At 39.6% G+C, this 16,231-nt stretch overlaps 1 protein-coding gene across 7 annotated transcripts in view; it reads left to right on the forward strand.

The window, feature by feature from the left end:
- Window positions 1-5,926, forward strand: part of DYRK2 (dual specificity tyrosine phosphorylation regulated kinase 2) — a 62,546-nt gene extending 56,620 nt beyond the window's left edge. For all 7 annotated transcript variants that reach the window (XM_056798436.1, XM_056798434.1, XM_056798435.1 and 4 more), the window contains one exon: window positions 272-5,926. In XM_056798436.1, coding sequence (XP_056654414.1) covers window positions 272-1,873 — 1,602 coding nt within the window. In that variant the 3' untranslated portion in view covers window positions 1,874-5,926. The remainder of the gene's footprint in view (window positions 1-271) is intronic.
- Window positions 5,927-16,231: the final 10,305 nt, after the last annotated feature.

Here is a 16,231-nt window from a genome sequence, read left to right on the forward strand (position 1 = left end):
GAGACTACAAACAATATGTCACCAAGATAACACATTGTGACCAAACAGGATTTAGACCAGGAATGCAGGGATGGTTTGATAGGAAGAAAACTATCAACATAATTGATAATAATAATAATAAAAATAAAAACCAGATGATCATATCTGTAGATGCAGAAATGTAATTTAAGCCACATGGAGCCATGTAGATGGAAAGGCGATTTATAGAATGCCGGGTTCACAGAGATAAACCTTTTATGTTCTCATCATTACTTCTATCTTTGACTTCTAGATTGGTGGCAGCAAGCACGTTATGAATGATCACCTGGTCATTGGCAGCCACCCACAACTACAGGTACAGCAGCTTTTTGAAGATAATAGTAATAAGAGGACAGTTCTTACTACGCAACCAAACGGGCTTACAACGGTCAGTAAAACTGGATTGCCACTAGTACAAGACAGACAGTTGGACAGCATTCATAGACGTCAGGGGAGCTCAGGCTCCCTGAAGTCTGCAGAAGGACCCGGGAAAGTAAAAGCCGCCTCTATGACACCGGAACAGGCAATGAAGCAGCACGTACTCAAACTAACCACCTTTGAACACCATGAGATTTTTAGTTACCCTGAAATATACTTTTTGGGTCCAAATGCAAAGAAACGCCAAGGCACAACGGGCGGGCCAAACAACGGTGGCTACGACGACGATCAGGGCTCTTACGTGCAGGTGCCCCACGATCACATCGCCTATCGGTACGAAGTCCTAAAGGTCATAGGCAAAGGGAGTTTCGGACAGGTGGTGAAAGCCTACGACCACAAGGTGCACCAGCACGTGGCCCTCAAGATGGTGAGGAATGAAAAGCGTTTCCACCGGCAGGCTGCGGAGGAGATCCGGATCCTGGAGCACCTGCGCAAGCAGGATAAGGACAACAACATGAACGTCATCCACATGCTGGAGAACTTCACTTTCCGCAACCACATATGCATGACCTTTGAGTTACTGAGCATGAACCTCTACGAGCTGATCAAGAAAAACAAATTTCAGGGCTTCAGCTTGCCCTTGGTTCGAAAATTCGCCCATTCGATCCTGCAGTGCTTGGATGCGTTGCACAAAAATAGAATCATTCACTGTGACCTTAAACCCGAGAACATCTTATTAAAGCAGCAGGGTAGGAGTGGCATTAAGGTGATTGATTTTGGCTCCAGTTGTTACGAGCATCAGCGTGTCTACACGTACATTCAGTCGCGTTTTTATCGGGCGCCCGAAGTGATCCTCGGTGCTCGGTACGGAATGCCAATCGATATGTGGAGCTTGGGCTGTATTTTAGCGGAGCTCCTCACGGGGTACCCTCTCTTGCCTGGGGAAGATGAAGGGGACCAGTTGGCTTGTATGATTGAACTCTTGGGCATGCCTGCCCCCAAACTGCTAGATGCATCCAAACGAGCCAAAAATTTTGTGAGCTCTAAAGGTTATCCCCGCTACTGCACTGTTACAACTCTGTCTGATGGCTCCATCATTCTAAATGGGGGCCGCTCCCGAAGGGGGAAGCTGAGGGGCCCGCCGGAGAGTAGAGAGTGGGGGACCGCCCTCAAGGGGTGTGATGACCCTCTTTTCCTTGATTTCTTGAAACAGTGTTTAGAGTGGGATCCTGCCATACGCATGACCCCCAGCCAGGCATTGAGACATCCCTGGCTTCGGAGGCGTTTGCCAAAGCCTCCGACCGGGGAGAAGACCACAGCAAAACGGATAACGGAGAGCACTGGTGCTATAACGTCTATTTCCAAGTTACCTCCACCTTCGAGCTCAGCATCCAAACTGAGGACTAATTTGGCACAGATGACAGATGCCAATGGGAATATTCAGCAGAGGACAGTGTTGCCAAAACTTGTTAGCTGAGCTTGAGTGCCCTCATGCTGGTAATCTGAGAGAATACTATATTGCTGGGCCTTATTCATTTGAAACAAGTAGCTCAGATATGTTTTCATTTGCTCAATAATTTTACTCATTTGTATCTTTTTAGCACTTATTTTAATGTAAGAGTTGTTCATTTTGTTTTTATAAAGTATATGGGGACAATGCTTTAAGTTTTTATAGTTTTAAAGAATGTTTTTGTCTTCTAACGTATGATGAGCCTTACTGTATTTCGTGTGGCAGAGAAATAAATATCAGTGGCAGGCCATTGATGACAACATGACTGTCACGCATTGCAGCTTTGGTGTCAAAGGAAATTCACTATGTTTTGATGGTTCACGTGATAGTTTCCTCAAGAGCGGTGGCCCCGTAAGGCTCCCCCCTGCCCCCATCTTCCAATTTTGCCCACAAATGTAGCACCTATTGTTGTTTTCCATACTGTTATCTGGGACGAAGGAGTAGGAGTGGTTAGGGTGGAAGTCCACGTCCCCTGAAGATACAGCTGTGTCCTACAGCATTTTTAAAGTCAGTGTCCAAACGAAAGCAAAAATAAGATCCCTAAGATTAATTATGTCCTATTAACATTCAGACAGTGTGTAAAAAAGCTAGAGAAGCAGACTGTGGGTGGATGAATGAAGATGGGAATCTGTGTGCTCTTCTAAATCTTACAATATGACAGATGAGTAGCTTTGTAAAGAGAAAGTCATGTATTGCAAAAATGTTTTAAACCTAATTTTAGATGTGTAGCCCAGGGAGTATTTCTCTTTCTGTCTCTTCGTTTATGTCTCACCAAACTCCCCCTCTGCCCTCCTCCTCGGTCCACCCTGACATCTTGCTTGCCATCACGGTTTGCTTTTTATTCTAATCCAAGATTGTTCATATAGAAAAGACGTTTTCCATTTCTGTTGGATTATAATCTCGGTTGAAAACGCTAGGGGAAAAAAAAACAGATTTACTAGCTATGTGTTGTTCCAAGATGCTCCCAAAAGTTTCTTTTAGCCCGAGAAGAACTCATTCTTCACTAAGAAAAATTTAAATTTCCTCTATCAGCAGAAGTACTTATCTTATAGCTGCCCCAGTTAGGATTGATTCACACCAGCACTTAAAAAAAAAAAAAGAATAATTATTAGTGTGACTTACTCTTCAGGAATGATAGTTGAAAAAACATTCCTCTTATTTGATTTTACATTTTATTTGGATAGCATTTCTAGCTTTTGTTGGGAAAGACACTTTGCCTTGGAAGAATAATTTCCACAGTTAGGAAAGGGAATATTTCTTCTCTGAATAGTAATGATTTCCATGGCTGCAGAGTCAGTATTTCATCACAAACTGATCATCAGTGAGGTGCACCAGAGAAGTTAAGGAGGGCAAAAGAGCAATTTTACAGAATGTGTGATTTACTGTAGAAAGATTTCTGGCTGTTTGGACAAGAGGCTTTGGTTAAGGTAACAAATTAGCATAACTAATTTTTATATGAATAGAGAATCTTCAATTGCCTGTAAATTGTTTTACAAGTACTTAAAGCATGGTCCCCAGTGAGGCCAAGAAAGTTTCCGGTTAAGTTCTCCTGTTTATCTTACAATTTTCATTTCTATTTTTCAACATAACAAAGCAATTTTGAACAAAACATTTTATTTTCGTCTTGTGGGTTGGTTGATAGTGAAGAAAAATGCTCAGGAAATACACAAATATTTGCCAAAAAATCAATACTTTAAAATTAAACTTCATTTTTATTAAGGTATTGGTGTTGATATTTGCTTTAATATTTAAAGTTGTCACCAATAAATTAATCTGTACTTTTTTTTAATTTAAAAATGATAGTTTCTTCCCCTACTCAAAATAAAACATTGTAGAATACCGAATGCGATTCTTTGTAATCTGTGAGAGTGCAATAGTAGATGAGTGTTGCATTTTAAATGATACTAATGTGATACACAACCTGATCAGTGGCTTTTGAAATTTAAATATCTGCTTATTTATTAGTAACGTTGACCATAGGCAGTCGAGGTTTGATTGCCTGTGAACCACAAGTCTCTTAATGATGCTTAATTTCCTTACCGAATCAACAAAACAAAAAATATCAAGATGCAATTTTCCTTTAACTTACTTATTATCCCTTTGCTTCTCCCTTCCTTTTTAATCTCCCATTTGTCAATACTTAGTTTTAAATATTGAAGCCTGAGCCTGAGCCTGCTTTTAATATACATTTCATAATAAAACGATTAAAAACAATCATTGATGGGTTAATGCCACTTGTCTTCTTTTCTAAAATTTTTTTTCTCCCACCCAACTGGTTCTTAAGATGCCAATAATGCATTTGTGATTGACTATTCATAAATGCAACCGGAAACTTTTAGGCCAAACTTGAGTGTGCAGAGATATTTTTTTAACCCCCAAATACAGTGAAATTTCCTCTATACTTAAAAAAAAAAATCCTGCTATATTGCAGCTTTCTGTGATATGGCTGCTTTAAAATATTCTAGCACATATATACATATATATATATATAATGTAAAGAAGGAAAAATGTCTCATCTTGCTTTGATGTAAATTTAAAAATTATCTATTAAGGGCTCCGATAGGCTGCTAGGAGTTGACTTGGAAACAGCACTTAGCCTCACAGGTGACCATTGTCTAGGGATGTCTGAGCTGTTTTCAGACCGAGTAATAGCACAGTGTTGTCTTGTCTTTGGTTGCAGTCTCATATGGCTCAGTTTCTTGCACCACTGGAGTGTTTATTGCCACTTAAGTGTATTGCTAAAACAGTGGAACAACAGAATGATGCAATTACTGTGTAGATTAACAATGGAGTATAAATCGTGCCCTTAGTGTTAACAATGTGCCTTTTGTTAAGAATGCCATGTTGTAGGGCATGCATCTGGGCTTCTCTAACCCTTTGAATAGGAGGTAGTGAGGACGAGGAACCTGTTTTTCAAAAGGTAAACTCGTCTTAGAACATCGAATCAACTTTCTAAGGCCTTAATGCAAACTAGAAGGCATGAGGCACTCGCCACACGGTGGGCGTCTCAATACACCACCACCACCACCACCACCTTGCCACATACAGGCGATACCTACTTTACTTAAAGGGTTGAAGACAGCATTCCTTAGTTATTTGTATCTTAACATCAGACTGATTTTTTAAAAGCTATTTTTTTGTTATGTGAACACTAGACAGAAATCAACTGTATTTGTAAAATTTACCTCAAACTGTTTAATTTTATAGTGTGATTAATCCCAGGGCATTTGGTTTGAACCAAAGTGCATTCCTTTTCTATGTACCTGGCTCTAGTAAAGGCGAAGCCAGGGATTTTTACAATTTGGGTGCGAGGCACTTACGCCACTTTTACCTGAATGGGTGGTTTGGAGTCATGTGAAATCACTCCATCAGAATGTTTAGAAAACACTTTAGACTTTGGTAGCATTGGGCCATATTGGAATCTTTGAAGCCAGCAAATGGGAGCGGAGCGTGGATCATTTTCCAGAGACGCAATTTGTTTTTGTAGCTTTTGGTTTCCCATCAAAAAGATTTTTCTGGCGAGCAGAAGAATTTTTGTCAAGAAGATTCTGTCAGGAAAGATTTGAATATCGCCCAATACAGTGCTACGGTAGCATTAAGACACACATCGTGAACCATTTGTTTCTAGGGGCTTGTACATCTCTGCTATGAAAATATATCAGAAGTCATTGTAATTACTCGGCTCAACTGCTACAATTATGTCTAGGCAGTGGCTTGGGTTTTTATCAAGCAACAACTTAGACACGTGACTGTGATATGCTGCAACTTGTGTGTACTGAAAATATGTGAAAAAAACGATTGAATGTGGATTGTATATATGTATGTAAAAAACAATCTGTGAGATGCTGCTGTCGCCACTGAACATTACATATGTTGTAGTGGATTCGAATCCTAGTGGACAGTTCTATGATACTGTGTGTATTATACAGCTGATGGCAGGAGTAAGACTGTTTAGTGAATATTTGTTAAATTTTATTGTTGTGGCCAGAGATCATTTCAGAATAAAATTTTAATGTCCTACCTTTCCTTTCTCCCCTTCTCTACCTAAAGGATTATCCTTCTAATGGGACTCCCCCATATAATCTGAATGCTTTCATTAGTCTGGAAACCTGAAAAATTCTCATAAACTCATGTCAGCTGTCTCAGAGGGTATTTCAGAATATTTTTAGTCTATTTGTCATGAACTCAGATTGAGTTTGGAGAAAAAAGGCTTAAAAACAAAATCCTCTGGTCTTAAAAGTCAGTTCTAAGACAGAATGGTGGCAAGGGCTAGGCAGTGGAGGTTAAGAGACTCGTCCAGGTACACACAGCTAGGAAATGTCTCAGGCCGAATTTGAACCCAGGCCCTATTGACTTGAAGCCTGGGGTTCTATCCACTGTGCAACCCAGCTATCCCAGAAGAAAGACTTAAAAAAACCCAACCCATTCTCGTCTAACCACAAAGATTGGTAAAATGGCTTTTAGTGCTCTTTTATTCAGACTATACCTGTGTGGTGCTGATGGTTCTACAGTTTTTACGTTTTATGGATTCTCTGATTTGGCTTAAAAAAAAAAAGGTTTCCATTTTCTGTCTGGTGTGATGGATGGACCTGAAAATAAAGTTTGGGATCTGCAAGTAACTCTTGTAAAAATTAGTGTCAAACTTAGTTAATACCCCAAGAGTTTACTTGCAAATGTTGGCAGATACTCTAATCATTTGACAGACATTTATAGGGAGATCTTAAAATTTTAAAAGTCAAAAAGGGATCTGGGCCGTTTGTTAATTGCTATGGTAGATAGAATTCTAGGACTGAGATCAGGCAAGATAGAAGCTCAAATCCTGCTCTAGGCACTCTCTACCTAGCTGTATGGTTGTGGGCAAGTCCCCTTTCATCTATAAAATGAGGGATGGTGGCACTGGTTTTGATTTGATGGCCTCTTAAATTTCCTTCCAGCTCTGTCTCTGATCCCAGGACAAAAAAAAACCATTTTTTAAATCCACCCAACATAGGAATGTCCTTGACAGCATGCATCAGTGAGAGGCTATGATCTATTCTGCTCAAATCCTTTTTTAAAAACCCTTACCTTCCGTCTTAGAATCAATACTGTGTATTGGTTCCAAGGCAGACAAGCGCTAAAGGATTTGATAATGGGGGTTAAGTGCCAACGGTCACATAACTAGAAAGTATCTTAGCTTAGATTTAAACCCAGGACCTCCTGTTTCCAGACCTGGATTTCTATCCACTGAGCCACTTAGTTGCCTCCTGGTCAAATACTTTTGAATGACAAAATGCTTCTTAGTTTACAAGGCATCCCATTACATTTTTTTGGATTGTAATCTCCCTATAACTGGTTTGGGGTCTATCCTCCAAGGCTTCATGGAGTAACTTCTCTCGCATTTAACAGCATTTCAAATACTTGAAATCTTCAAAATCTTGTTCCCTCCTTCAAAGTCTCTCTTCTGTAGTCTATATCTCCAGTCCCATCATTCTGTCCTGAAATGTTTTTCCTTCCAGTATTCCCCCAGATCCTTCATCTCCAACAGAAATTCTTAATGTGCGGTCCATAAAATTGCTTTAAAAAATATTTTGATAATGGTTCTTCGATATAATCAGCTTCCTTTGTAGTCCTAGATGTTTTATTTTGTGCATTTAAAAACTGGGTTCTCCAGACTGCCAAAGATGGCCATTCCACAAAAATGTAGTGAAGAACCCCAGCTGTAAAAACATATTATTTTGTCACAGGATTTCCACAGAACCAAACATGATACTTGATCATATGATCTGATGGGCACAAGTTCCATTGGAACTATGGGTAATTGGTGTAACTAAGAACTCACTGGCTTTTCAGGGACATGTCACTGACTTCCTTTGTCTATATATATTCAACCCAAACTATTCAAACTTTTCCACAGGACTATTGAGTCAGATTGCCCTCATACTGTACTTTGAATAATGTAGTTAAAAAACAAACAACTAAAACTCTAAGAGCATGATTTTATGTATCTCTATTAGATTTTATTTGATAATTTCCAGATATTTGAATGCAGATTCAGAATGATCTTTTGTCTCCTAAAAAAATGGTATTTAGACAAATATTTCTTTTGTGGCAACAACTACCTTACAATTTGTGATGTACTGTCTTCTAGAAACCATCTGGAGAATTTTCATTTAGATAGTGCCTTTTTTAACTGGGATTGTTCTTGTTCTGGTAGGAAAACCTCTTATAAACCATGCCTTACCATTTTCATCCCAAAGTAGCAGGCTTGTTCCTATCCCTTCTCCCCTTTGGGATTATACTTTGGGGAGATTCATTTCCCAGTCCCAGACCTTGCCTCCTAGCAAGGAAATATGGTATAACATGAAATGCACTGGCATTTGAAGCCAAAAGATTTGGGTTCAAGTGCTGGCTTTAGCCATAGTAAGTGGCTAATCCAAGAGGCAAATCATTACAACTCAGTTTTCTATCTGTAAAATGGAAATATTCATACTTGGCCTACTTGTTGGATTGCTGTTATATACAGTCCTAGGTGAACTCAAATACTATGTAAATCTGGGTTGCTATTCTCAATGTCTTAAGCAAAGGCCTAATATATCTATTTGGTTGTTGGGATTATTGTGATGAAAGGGATCTCTTTGTTTCCAAGAAGACATTAGTGTAGCCCTAGAAGCTCACTGAGAAAAAATATGTAAGCTAGGGAAACCACAAAATGTGAAAACTGTAGAAAGCTAAGCATTAAGAAAGGAGTTTAAAAACACTGTAGAGGTTAATCAATGATAGAATCCTTCTCCTTACCTATTTTCCTCTTCTTTAAGTCATCACTCTTTCAGTTAAGTGCTAAGGAAAAGATATATTGCAGAGTTGCTTTAAATTAAGCACTTGGGTAATGATGCTATCAGTAAATAGATCATAGGATTATAACAGTTGTGAAACTAAAAGGGACAATAAACGGGCAAGCTAGGTGACACAATGGGTAGAGCACGAGGCTTGGAATAAGGAAGATCTGTGTTCAAATTCAGCCACTGATATTTACTAGCTATGTCACCCTGAATGTCACTTAACCCTAATTTGACTCAGATCTTCATCTGTATAATGGGGACACACTGGAGAAGGAACTGGCTAACCACTCCAGTATCTTTGCCAAGAAAACCTCCTGGATAAAATTCCATGAGTCATGCAGAGTTGGACATAACTGAATGACTGGAACTATAACCTACAAGGAACCTAAGAGAGCATTACTTTGAGGTTCAGAGGAAGATTTGAATTCATACCCAGTGCTGTTGTAAAGATAAAATGATACCCCCTAGTGTAAACCTTAAAATTTCTTAGACTTATAAATGTTGGAAATTTGAAATTTCCAACATTTATAAGTCTAAGAAATTTTAAGGTTTACACTAGGAACCCGCCTATGTTTGTATGAAGCAGTATGTGAACCAGAAACATAACAGGTTTGGTGACGATGTGGCACGTGTGCAGAGTTGGCATTTGGGGAGCTGCTCTGTACCCCCTCTTCCTAACCTCCGAGAACATTTTTTGCCTGCCATGCCCCTCTGACCAGCCACCCAAAGCAAGCACTTCCTCCCTTATCTCTGGTAATTCCAGGGCTCACAGACACCTTGAATTTTCCCTCTGGCACTTGAATTTGGAAAAGGTTCACCAATGCTGATCTATAATATATAAAAGTTATGTATATGTGTATACATATATGTAGGTGGGTATGGGTATACGTATATAAATATGCACATATATCTATTTCTGTATATACATACATATACAAGTTCTTGTTAACAGTATTTTAAAAATTATTTTATTATCTTAGAAGTTGGCTTAGTCTGTCTTTTCAGAGTGCTCCTGCCTTGATGTAAACACATCTATTTCCCTCTTCCTGCACATGTTTAATGGTGAAAATAATTACTACTTGCCTGGATCTCAATTTGACGTTCCCCTGAAGAGCACTGGTATTTAGCTTCAATAAGCTACAACTATTAAAATATGGTCCTTGTGTATATACCGGAGCATCCAAAGGAATCTCAGGTATAGAGAGAAAGAGGCTGCTCATCCTCACAAAGATAGCTACGTGGATCTCCTGGTGCTTTAGAAAGTACAGGTTTTTAACTCAACGGACTAGAATTGTCCCTTCGGGAGGAAACTGGGGCACTGTAAAATGAATTACTCAGTCGTTTGGGGTCTCTGATGGCACTTCTTAGCTGGATCTTTGGCACTTGCTAACAAAGATTATCTTCTACTAAACAACTAAGAGGAAGCCAATTAAATGAAGAGAAAGTCCTGGAAGGAACTTGAAGGAATTGTGCAACAACTACTCCAATTGTGTGTCCAAAGGAAAAGGAAGTAAAAACAATATGATTGAAAGCATTTAAAAGGGCTCATGAAAATGTTAAAATAATATGCTAGGAGACAGGGCAGAGCTAGATGGTTCAGTGGAAAGAGAGCCAGGCCTGGGGAAGGGAGATCCTGGGTTCAAATTTGGCCTCAAATACTTCCTATCTGAATGACCCTGGGCAAGTCACTTAATCCCCATTGCCTACTGCTCTTCTACCTTACTGCCTCTTCTACAGATGGCAGGTTCTAAGACAAAACTGGAAAGGGTTTAAAATAATACTATGCTCAGTTTTTGGCAAATCAGTTTCTTTGTCCATGTCATATGTGGCCCAGTTAATCATAGTGACTTTCTTCCTTCCTCCATTTCCATATATTTAGACCATACTTCCTACCTTTGAACAGATGGAAATATGGTGGCACTTTTTCCTTTACTAATAACTGACAATATCATTGAAGGAGAAAAAGTACCTGAAGCATTTACTTGTATTCCCTACTTTTTGCTCCCAAATTTAAAGAATTGTGAGATATTTGTCAGAGAGGCATTGATGCCCTGTTATCCATATGGGTACTCCTCCCATAACTAACAATTGGCACTTAGTAATGATTTTGTTTTAATCTTTTGTGATTCCTGTTCCTGTCCTCTCATTAATCTTCCAGAGAAGATTAAACTTGTGGGCTAACATTTTGTGGGGACCAGTACAGTTCTCTAGCTGTTTCCTTTCCCTCTTGCTATATGTCCAGCCCACCTTGTTTTGCATTCATCCATAACCACGGAAAATGGCTTTAAATAAAAAATATTTCTATATGTGGGTCCTAATGGACAGTAATTAGCTTCAGCATTCTGATGCCCATCACACATATTCTTCATTTACTTTTGGGTTACCTGGGAGTTTGGTTCTCCTGAGATTTTCATCCAGACACCATCAAGAGGAGAATATTGGTGCTAAAAATTCTGAGTCCAAGAGTAACGATGAAAGCTATCATGCAACCCCTCCCTCCCCCAAACAAGTCCTCTTTCTATTCAATTCTGGATTTAGCTAATTTTCCATCTGTAGGACTTGTCCAACATATGTGGCCTGGTAGACTAACCCAATGGACTGCCCATCTAACTGAATTTTACAATCTGAGTTTGAAGCCCTCCAAGAAAGTGGATTAAAAGAATTCATAAAATTCAGGGGCAAGTAGGTTGCATAGTAGCTAGAGACAGGAGGACCAGGGTTCAAATGTGGCCTCAGACACTTCCTAGTTACATGACCTTGGGGGAGTCTCTTAAGCCCATTTGCCTAGCCCTTGCCCTTCTGTCTTAGAGTCATTACTAGGACAGAAAGGAAGGATTTAAAAAAAAATAACATCCACAGAGAGCACATAAACAATCTTTAGAGGATCAGAAGGGTGAGATGACAGAAATATCTCACACTCGGTGATTAGGTCAGAAGTGGGGCCAACAATGGCTGAGACTCTTGGCAATATTGCCTAGCTTCAGTGTATATCTAAGAAATTCTAGAGCACAATCAAGGATCGTAATCTAGGAAAAATTAGACCTAATGATTCTTGTGGACAAGTATAGTAGGAAGAAGTTTTGCTGGGCAAAAGGGCTGAGAAGCAAAGTGAGGACTGAATGATTTAGCCTGCTTGGATAATTGTGTACATTTATTTACTACCTTCTTTGAACCAGGCACCCTGTCAGGGGCAGAAAGTAAAGTCAAAAGAGGTCATCAGTAAATAGGCAGCTGGGTAAATAAAAGGTTTTTGTTTGCTTTGTTTTTAAATAGCCCTTAGCTTCCATCTTAGAACCAATACTGTTTACTGGTTCCAAGGCAGAAGAGTGGTAAGGACTAAGCAATGGGGGTTAAGTGACTTGCCCAAGATCATACAGCTAGGAAGTATCTGAGGCCAGATTTGAACCCAGGACCTATCTCAAGGCCTGGTTCTCAATCCATTGAGCTACCCAGCTGCCCTTCCTCGTTCTGTTTAAAACTTGTTGAACTCAGCAGCCTAGTTGCCCCCAAGAAAAGGTTTTTTGAAGGAAGGAAAGACCACAAGATCATAGAATGCCCATTTCAGAACTGGAAGGGACCTCTATGGCCTTTGTTCAACTCATTCATAAATAGAATTCCTATAGAAAAACAGACATCCAGGCTTTTCTGGAAGACCTCAGGGAGGGAGAACCTACCACCTCTCAAGGCAGTTCAATCCACATTGGGACTGCTCTAATTATTAGGAAGTTGTCTCCTGACATCAAAGCTCTTTGCTTCTGGTTCTTTGCTCTGGCTTATGGGTATTCAAAGTCAAGGAAAATTGGCTGAAGCTATTAGCAAGTGGGTTGTCTCATTCTTGACATAAGACTGAAATCAGTACCGTAAAAGCCCTCTCGACCTTAGCACACTTACACAACTTCTCTAGGAACTTCTAGTTAACAGGAAATTAGAATGCTTTCACTTCTATCAACTTGGAAGTGAATTTGGAAACTCTTTCTTGAATATGCCATAGAAAATGCTTGGTTTTTTGTGTGCTTGTCCAAGGGGAGTTATTTAAAAAACAACAACAACAAAAACCAGTGAATCAGGAGTGCAACAAAATTTTATTTACTTCTTTAGTGTTAACACTGGGAATCTTCCATTTTAAAAATATTCATGCCTCTTGTTTTTAATACCACATTTCTCCATATTCCGCCACTGAGTCCTCATTTGTCACAAAACAAAAGAACACGAACAAAAATGAATCGTGTGTCGAACGCGTATACCATTCTCCCCACCTAGTCTTTCGCCTCTTCTGAGAGGAAGTCCTTGCCCTGCTTTCTCGTTTAAGAATGGCCTACCTGGATAGTTTTTCTTATTCTTCTGTTTCTTCTTACCCTTTTACTGCCTCTGATAATTTGAGGAGTTGAAGGACGAAAGGTAACTACGAGAAGGAGCCCGTTCTAGCAAGCTCCAGAGCAAATTTATGTCCTTGTTATCAAAGCTGGCAAAGGGATGAGAGAAGCCTGGAAAAGGAGTCGGGGGGGAGGATGGGCTCATTTTTCCTATTGTGACATATGCTATCACTTCACAGTTTGAGGCTTGCAGGGATGTTGCTCTCAAGGCTTCCTTTTCCCTCGCTGGTTCAGGAAGTTCTTGTTATTCATTGCACATCATTCTCAAGAGTCACTGGAGCAACAACATGATGAGCCATAAGGCCAGCCAGCCCAGTGACTTTTGTATATTATAAGAAAGAAGTGCCAGCTCCGGGAGCTGGGAAGAGAATCTCTTAGTGAGATTTATTTACTGTCTCTTTTTCTGGCAGACTGGGGAAATAGATAGTTGGTCTGGGAGCGAGGTTTGAACATGAGGTTCAAAGTCTTAATTCTGGCACCAGCTGGCAGCTGGCCTCAGTTTCCTCATCTGTCAATTGAGCTGGAAAAGGACATGGAAAACCTCTGCAGTATCTTTACCACGAAAATTCCAAATGGAGTCATGAAGAGTCTGACACTACTGAAAAACAATTGAACAACAACAACAAAATGACAATAGCATGTTATCTTCCTAAACTGTGCTCTTTTTAGCAGAAACTCAATTTTTAATTAACTCCAGCATAAATGTGAAGTAACCCTTCACAAAAAAACAAAAAACAAAACAAAACAAAACAAAACAAAAAAACAGAAGCAATATTATTCAGTGGAGACCTGGGTTCAAGTTCTTTCTTAGATACCTAATGACTGTGTGACCATAAACAAATCAAATTTCTTGGGACACCAGACCAGTGGTATCAAGCACAGAGTCCAGGCACAGAGCTTCTAACTCTTCTCAGGATGTCCTGAATCCAATTAAAATGTAATTGGAACATATTTAACAAAGTAAATAAAATATAACGGAACAGAGATAATGTCCAAAATGTGGGGGTTTTAATTTTATTTATTTTTTATTACAAACCCTTACCTTCCACCTTAGAGTCAATACTAGGTATTGGTATTGGTTCTAGGGCAGAAGAGTGGTAAGGGCTAGGCAATGGAGGTAAAGTGACTTGCCCAGGGTCACACAACTAGAAAGTGTCTGAGGCCAGATTTGAACGTAGGACCCCTCGTCACTCAATCCACTGAGCCACCCAGCTGCCCCCTAAAATGTGGTTTTCTAAGTCAATGTTCAGGCTAAGGTTAAGTAAATGGAGCAGCTAGATGACCCAGTAAACATAGAGGCAGGCCTAACGGCAGGATGTCGTGGGTTCAAATTTCACCTTAGACACTTCTTAACTGTGTGATCCTGGATAAGTCACTTAACTCCCATTGCTGAGTCTTTACTGCTCTTCTGTGTTTGGAACCAATACAGAGCATTGATTTTAAGATGGAAGGTAAGAGATTACCAAAAAAAAAAAAATCAGATTAATGACAATTTGGAGGAAGATTTAAAGAAATATGAATACCTACATAAAATCAGGTACTTTTCTCACTAATTTCCCACTGTTCTCCATTATTTTCTTTAGCTAACATTTGCCTATTGATATTTATTTCCATATATATCTATTTATCTATTTATCTATTCGTAATGTGCTAGGCACTGTGCACAATTGGCATCTGGAGGAGTGGACCCAGAGAGATTTTGAGACAAATGAATACTTACAAGGTTATGACTCTGCCCTGAGAACTGTCAATGGCATACTAGAAATTTTGGTATGTTGTTTCATCATTTTTCCCCCTCATGTAACCCCTTTCTCAAAATCCATTCATCTGGGACTCTCATTAGAGGAGATCAATGCCTCACGCTTGTTCAGGACTAATTCTGATCCCCCCTACATTTCTCTTCCTCAGGGCATGTGGGGCATTGATTTCTAAAAACTGAATTCCATACCAATGGATTTGGGGACTGGTGTTATATTCACTTAATTATTGTTTCTATTAATCCATTTCTTTACTTAGGAATTCATTATTAAGTCCTCACAGTGATATCATTGGATCTTTACAAAACCCCTGGGAGGTAGTTGCTCTTATTATCCTTATTTTACAGATCTGGAAACTGAGGCAAACAGAGGTTAAGTGACTTGCCCAGTGTCACTCAGCTAGTGTTAATAATAAATAAGCATATTATTAATTATGCAAGGGCTAGGCAATTAGGGTTAAGTGACTCTCCCAGATCACACAGCTAGGAAGTGTCCAGGGCTAGATTTGAACCCACATCCTCTTGACTCCAAGCTTGGTGCTCTATCCACTGGGCTACCCAGATGCCCCTAAATATCTTTTTTCATCCTTATAACAACCTTGGGAGGTCTGTTATTATTATCCCCATTTTACTGGTAAGAAAATTGAGGCAAATAAACTTTCCAGGGAGTCACATAGCTAGTATTAATAATAACAACTAACATTTCTGTAACATTTCATACATTCTTGCAATATGCTAGGCACCATGCCAAGCACTTTTCAAATATCATTTGGTCCTCATAACAAACTGGGGAGGTAGTTGCTATTCTTATCTCTGTTTTACAAGTGAAGAAACTGAGGCAAACAGAGGTTAAATGTCTTGCCCACAGTCACACAACTAGTATTAATAATAGTAACTAATATTTCTTAGCACCTTGCTAAGCTCTTTTCAAATAGTAGTTTATTTGACCCTCATGACAAACTGGGAGATAGTTGCTCTTCTTATCTCCATTTTACAGATGAGGAAATGGAGGCAAACAGAGATGTAAGTGACTTGTATGTCTGAAGCTGAATCTGATTTCAGATTTCTTGACTCCAGTCCCAGCACTCTAGCTGCTGTGCTACCTCCGTGCCCTTTGTACACTCCCCAAGAGGCAGGTCTGTGGCTTCCTTATCTTAGTGTCCCTCATTTGCCTAGCACGTGCTGTGGAGGTGGAAGGCACCATACACATTTTTGTCAAACATGTCATTACTTAACCCAACTCTAGACCTGTCTCTAGGTGCGGCTCCCTTGTGATGACTCATTGTGGGTTGTACAGACCTTTGGGGACCTTCTCCCAGGTTCTTTGTCTCTTTTCTAGGCTTTTTCACAGGGTTAGAGTGAAAACATTTTCCATGTA

The sequence above is a fragment of the Monodelphis domestica genome, chromosome 5 (assembly GCF_027887165.1).
Source record: "Monodelphis domestica isolate mMonDom1 chromosome 5, mMonDom1.pri, whole genome shotgun sequence".
NCBI lineage: Eukaryota > Metazoa > Chordata > Mammalia > Didelphimorphia > Didelphidae > Monodelphis > Monodelphis domestica.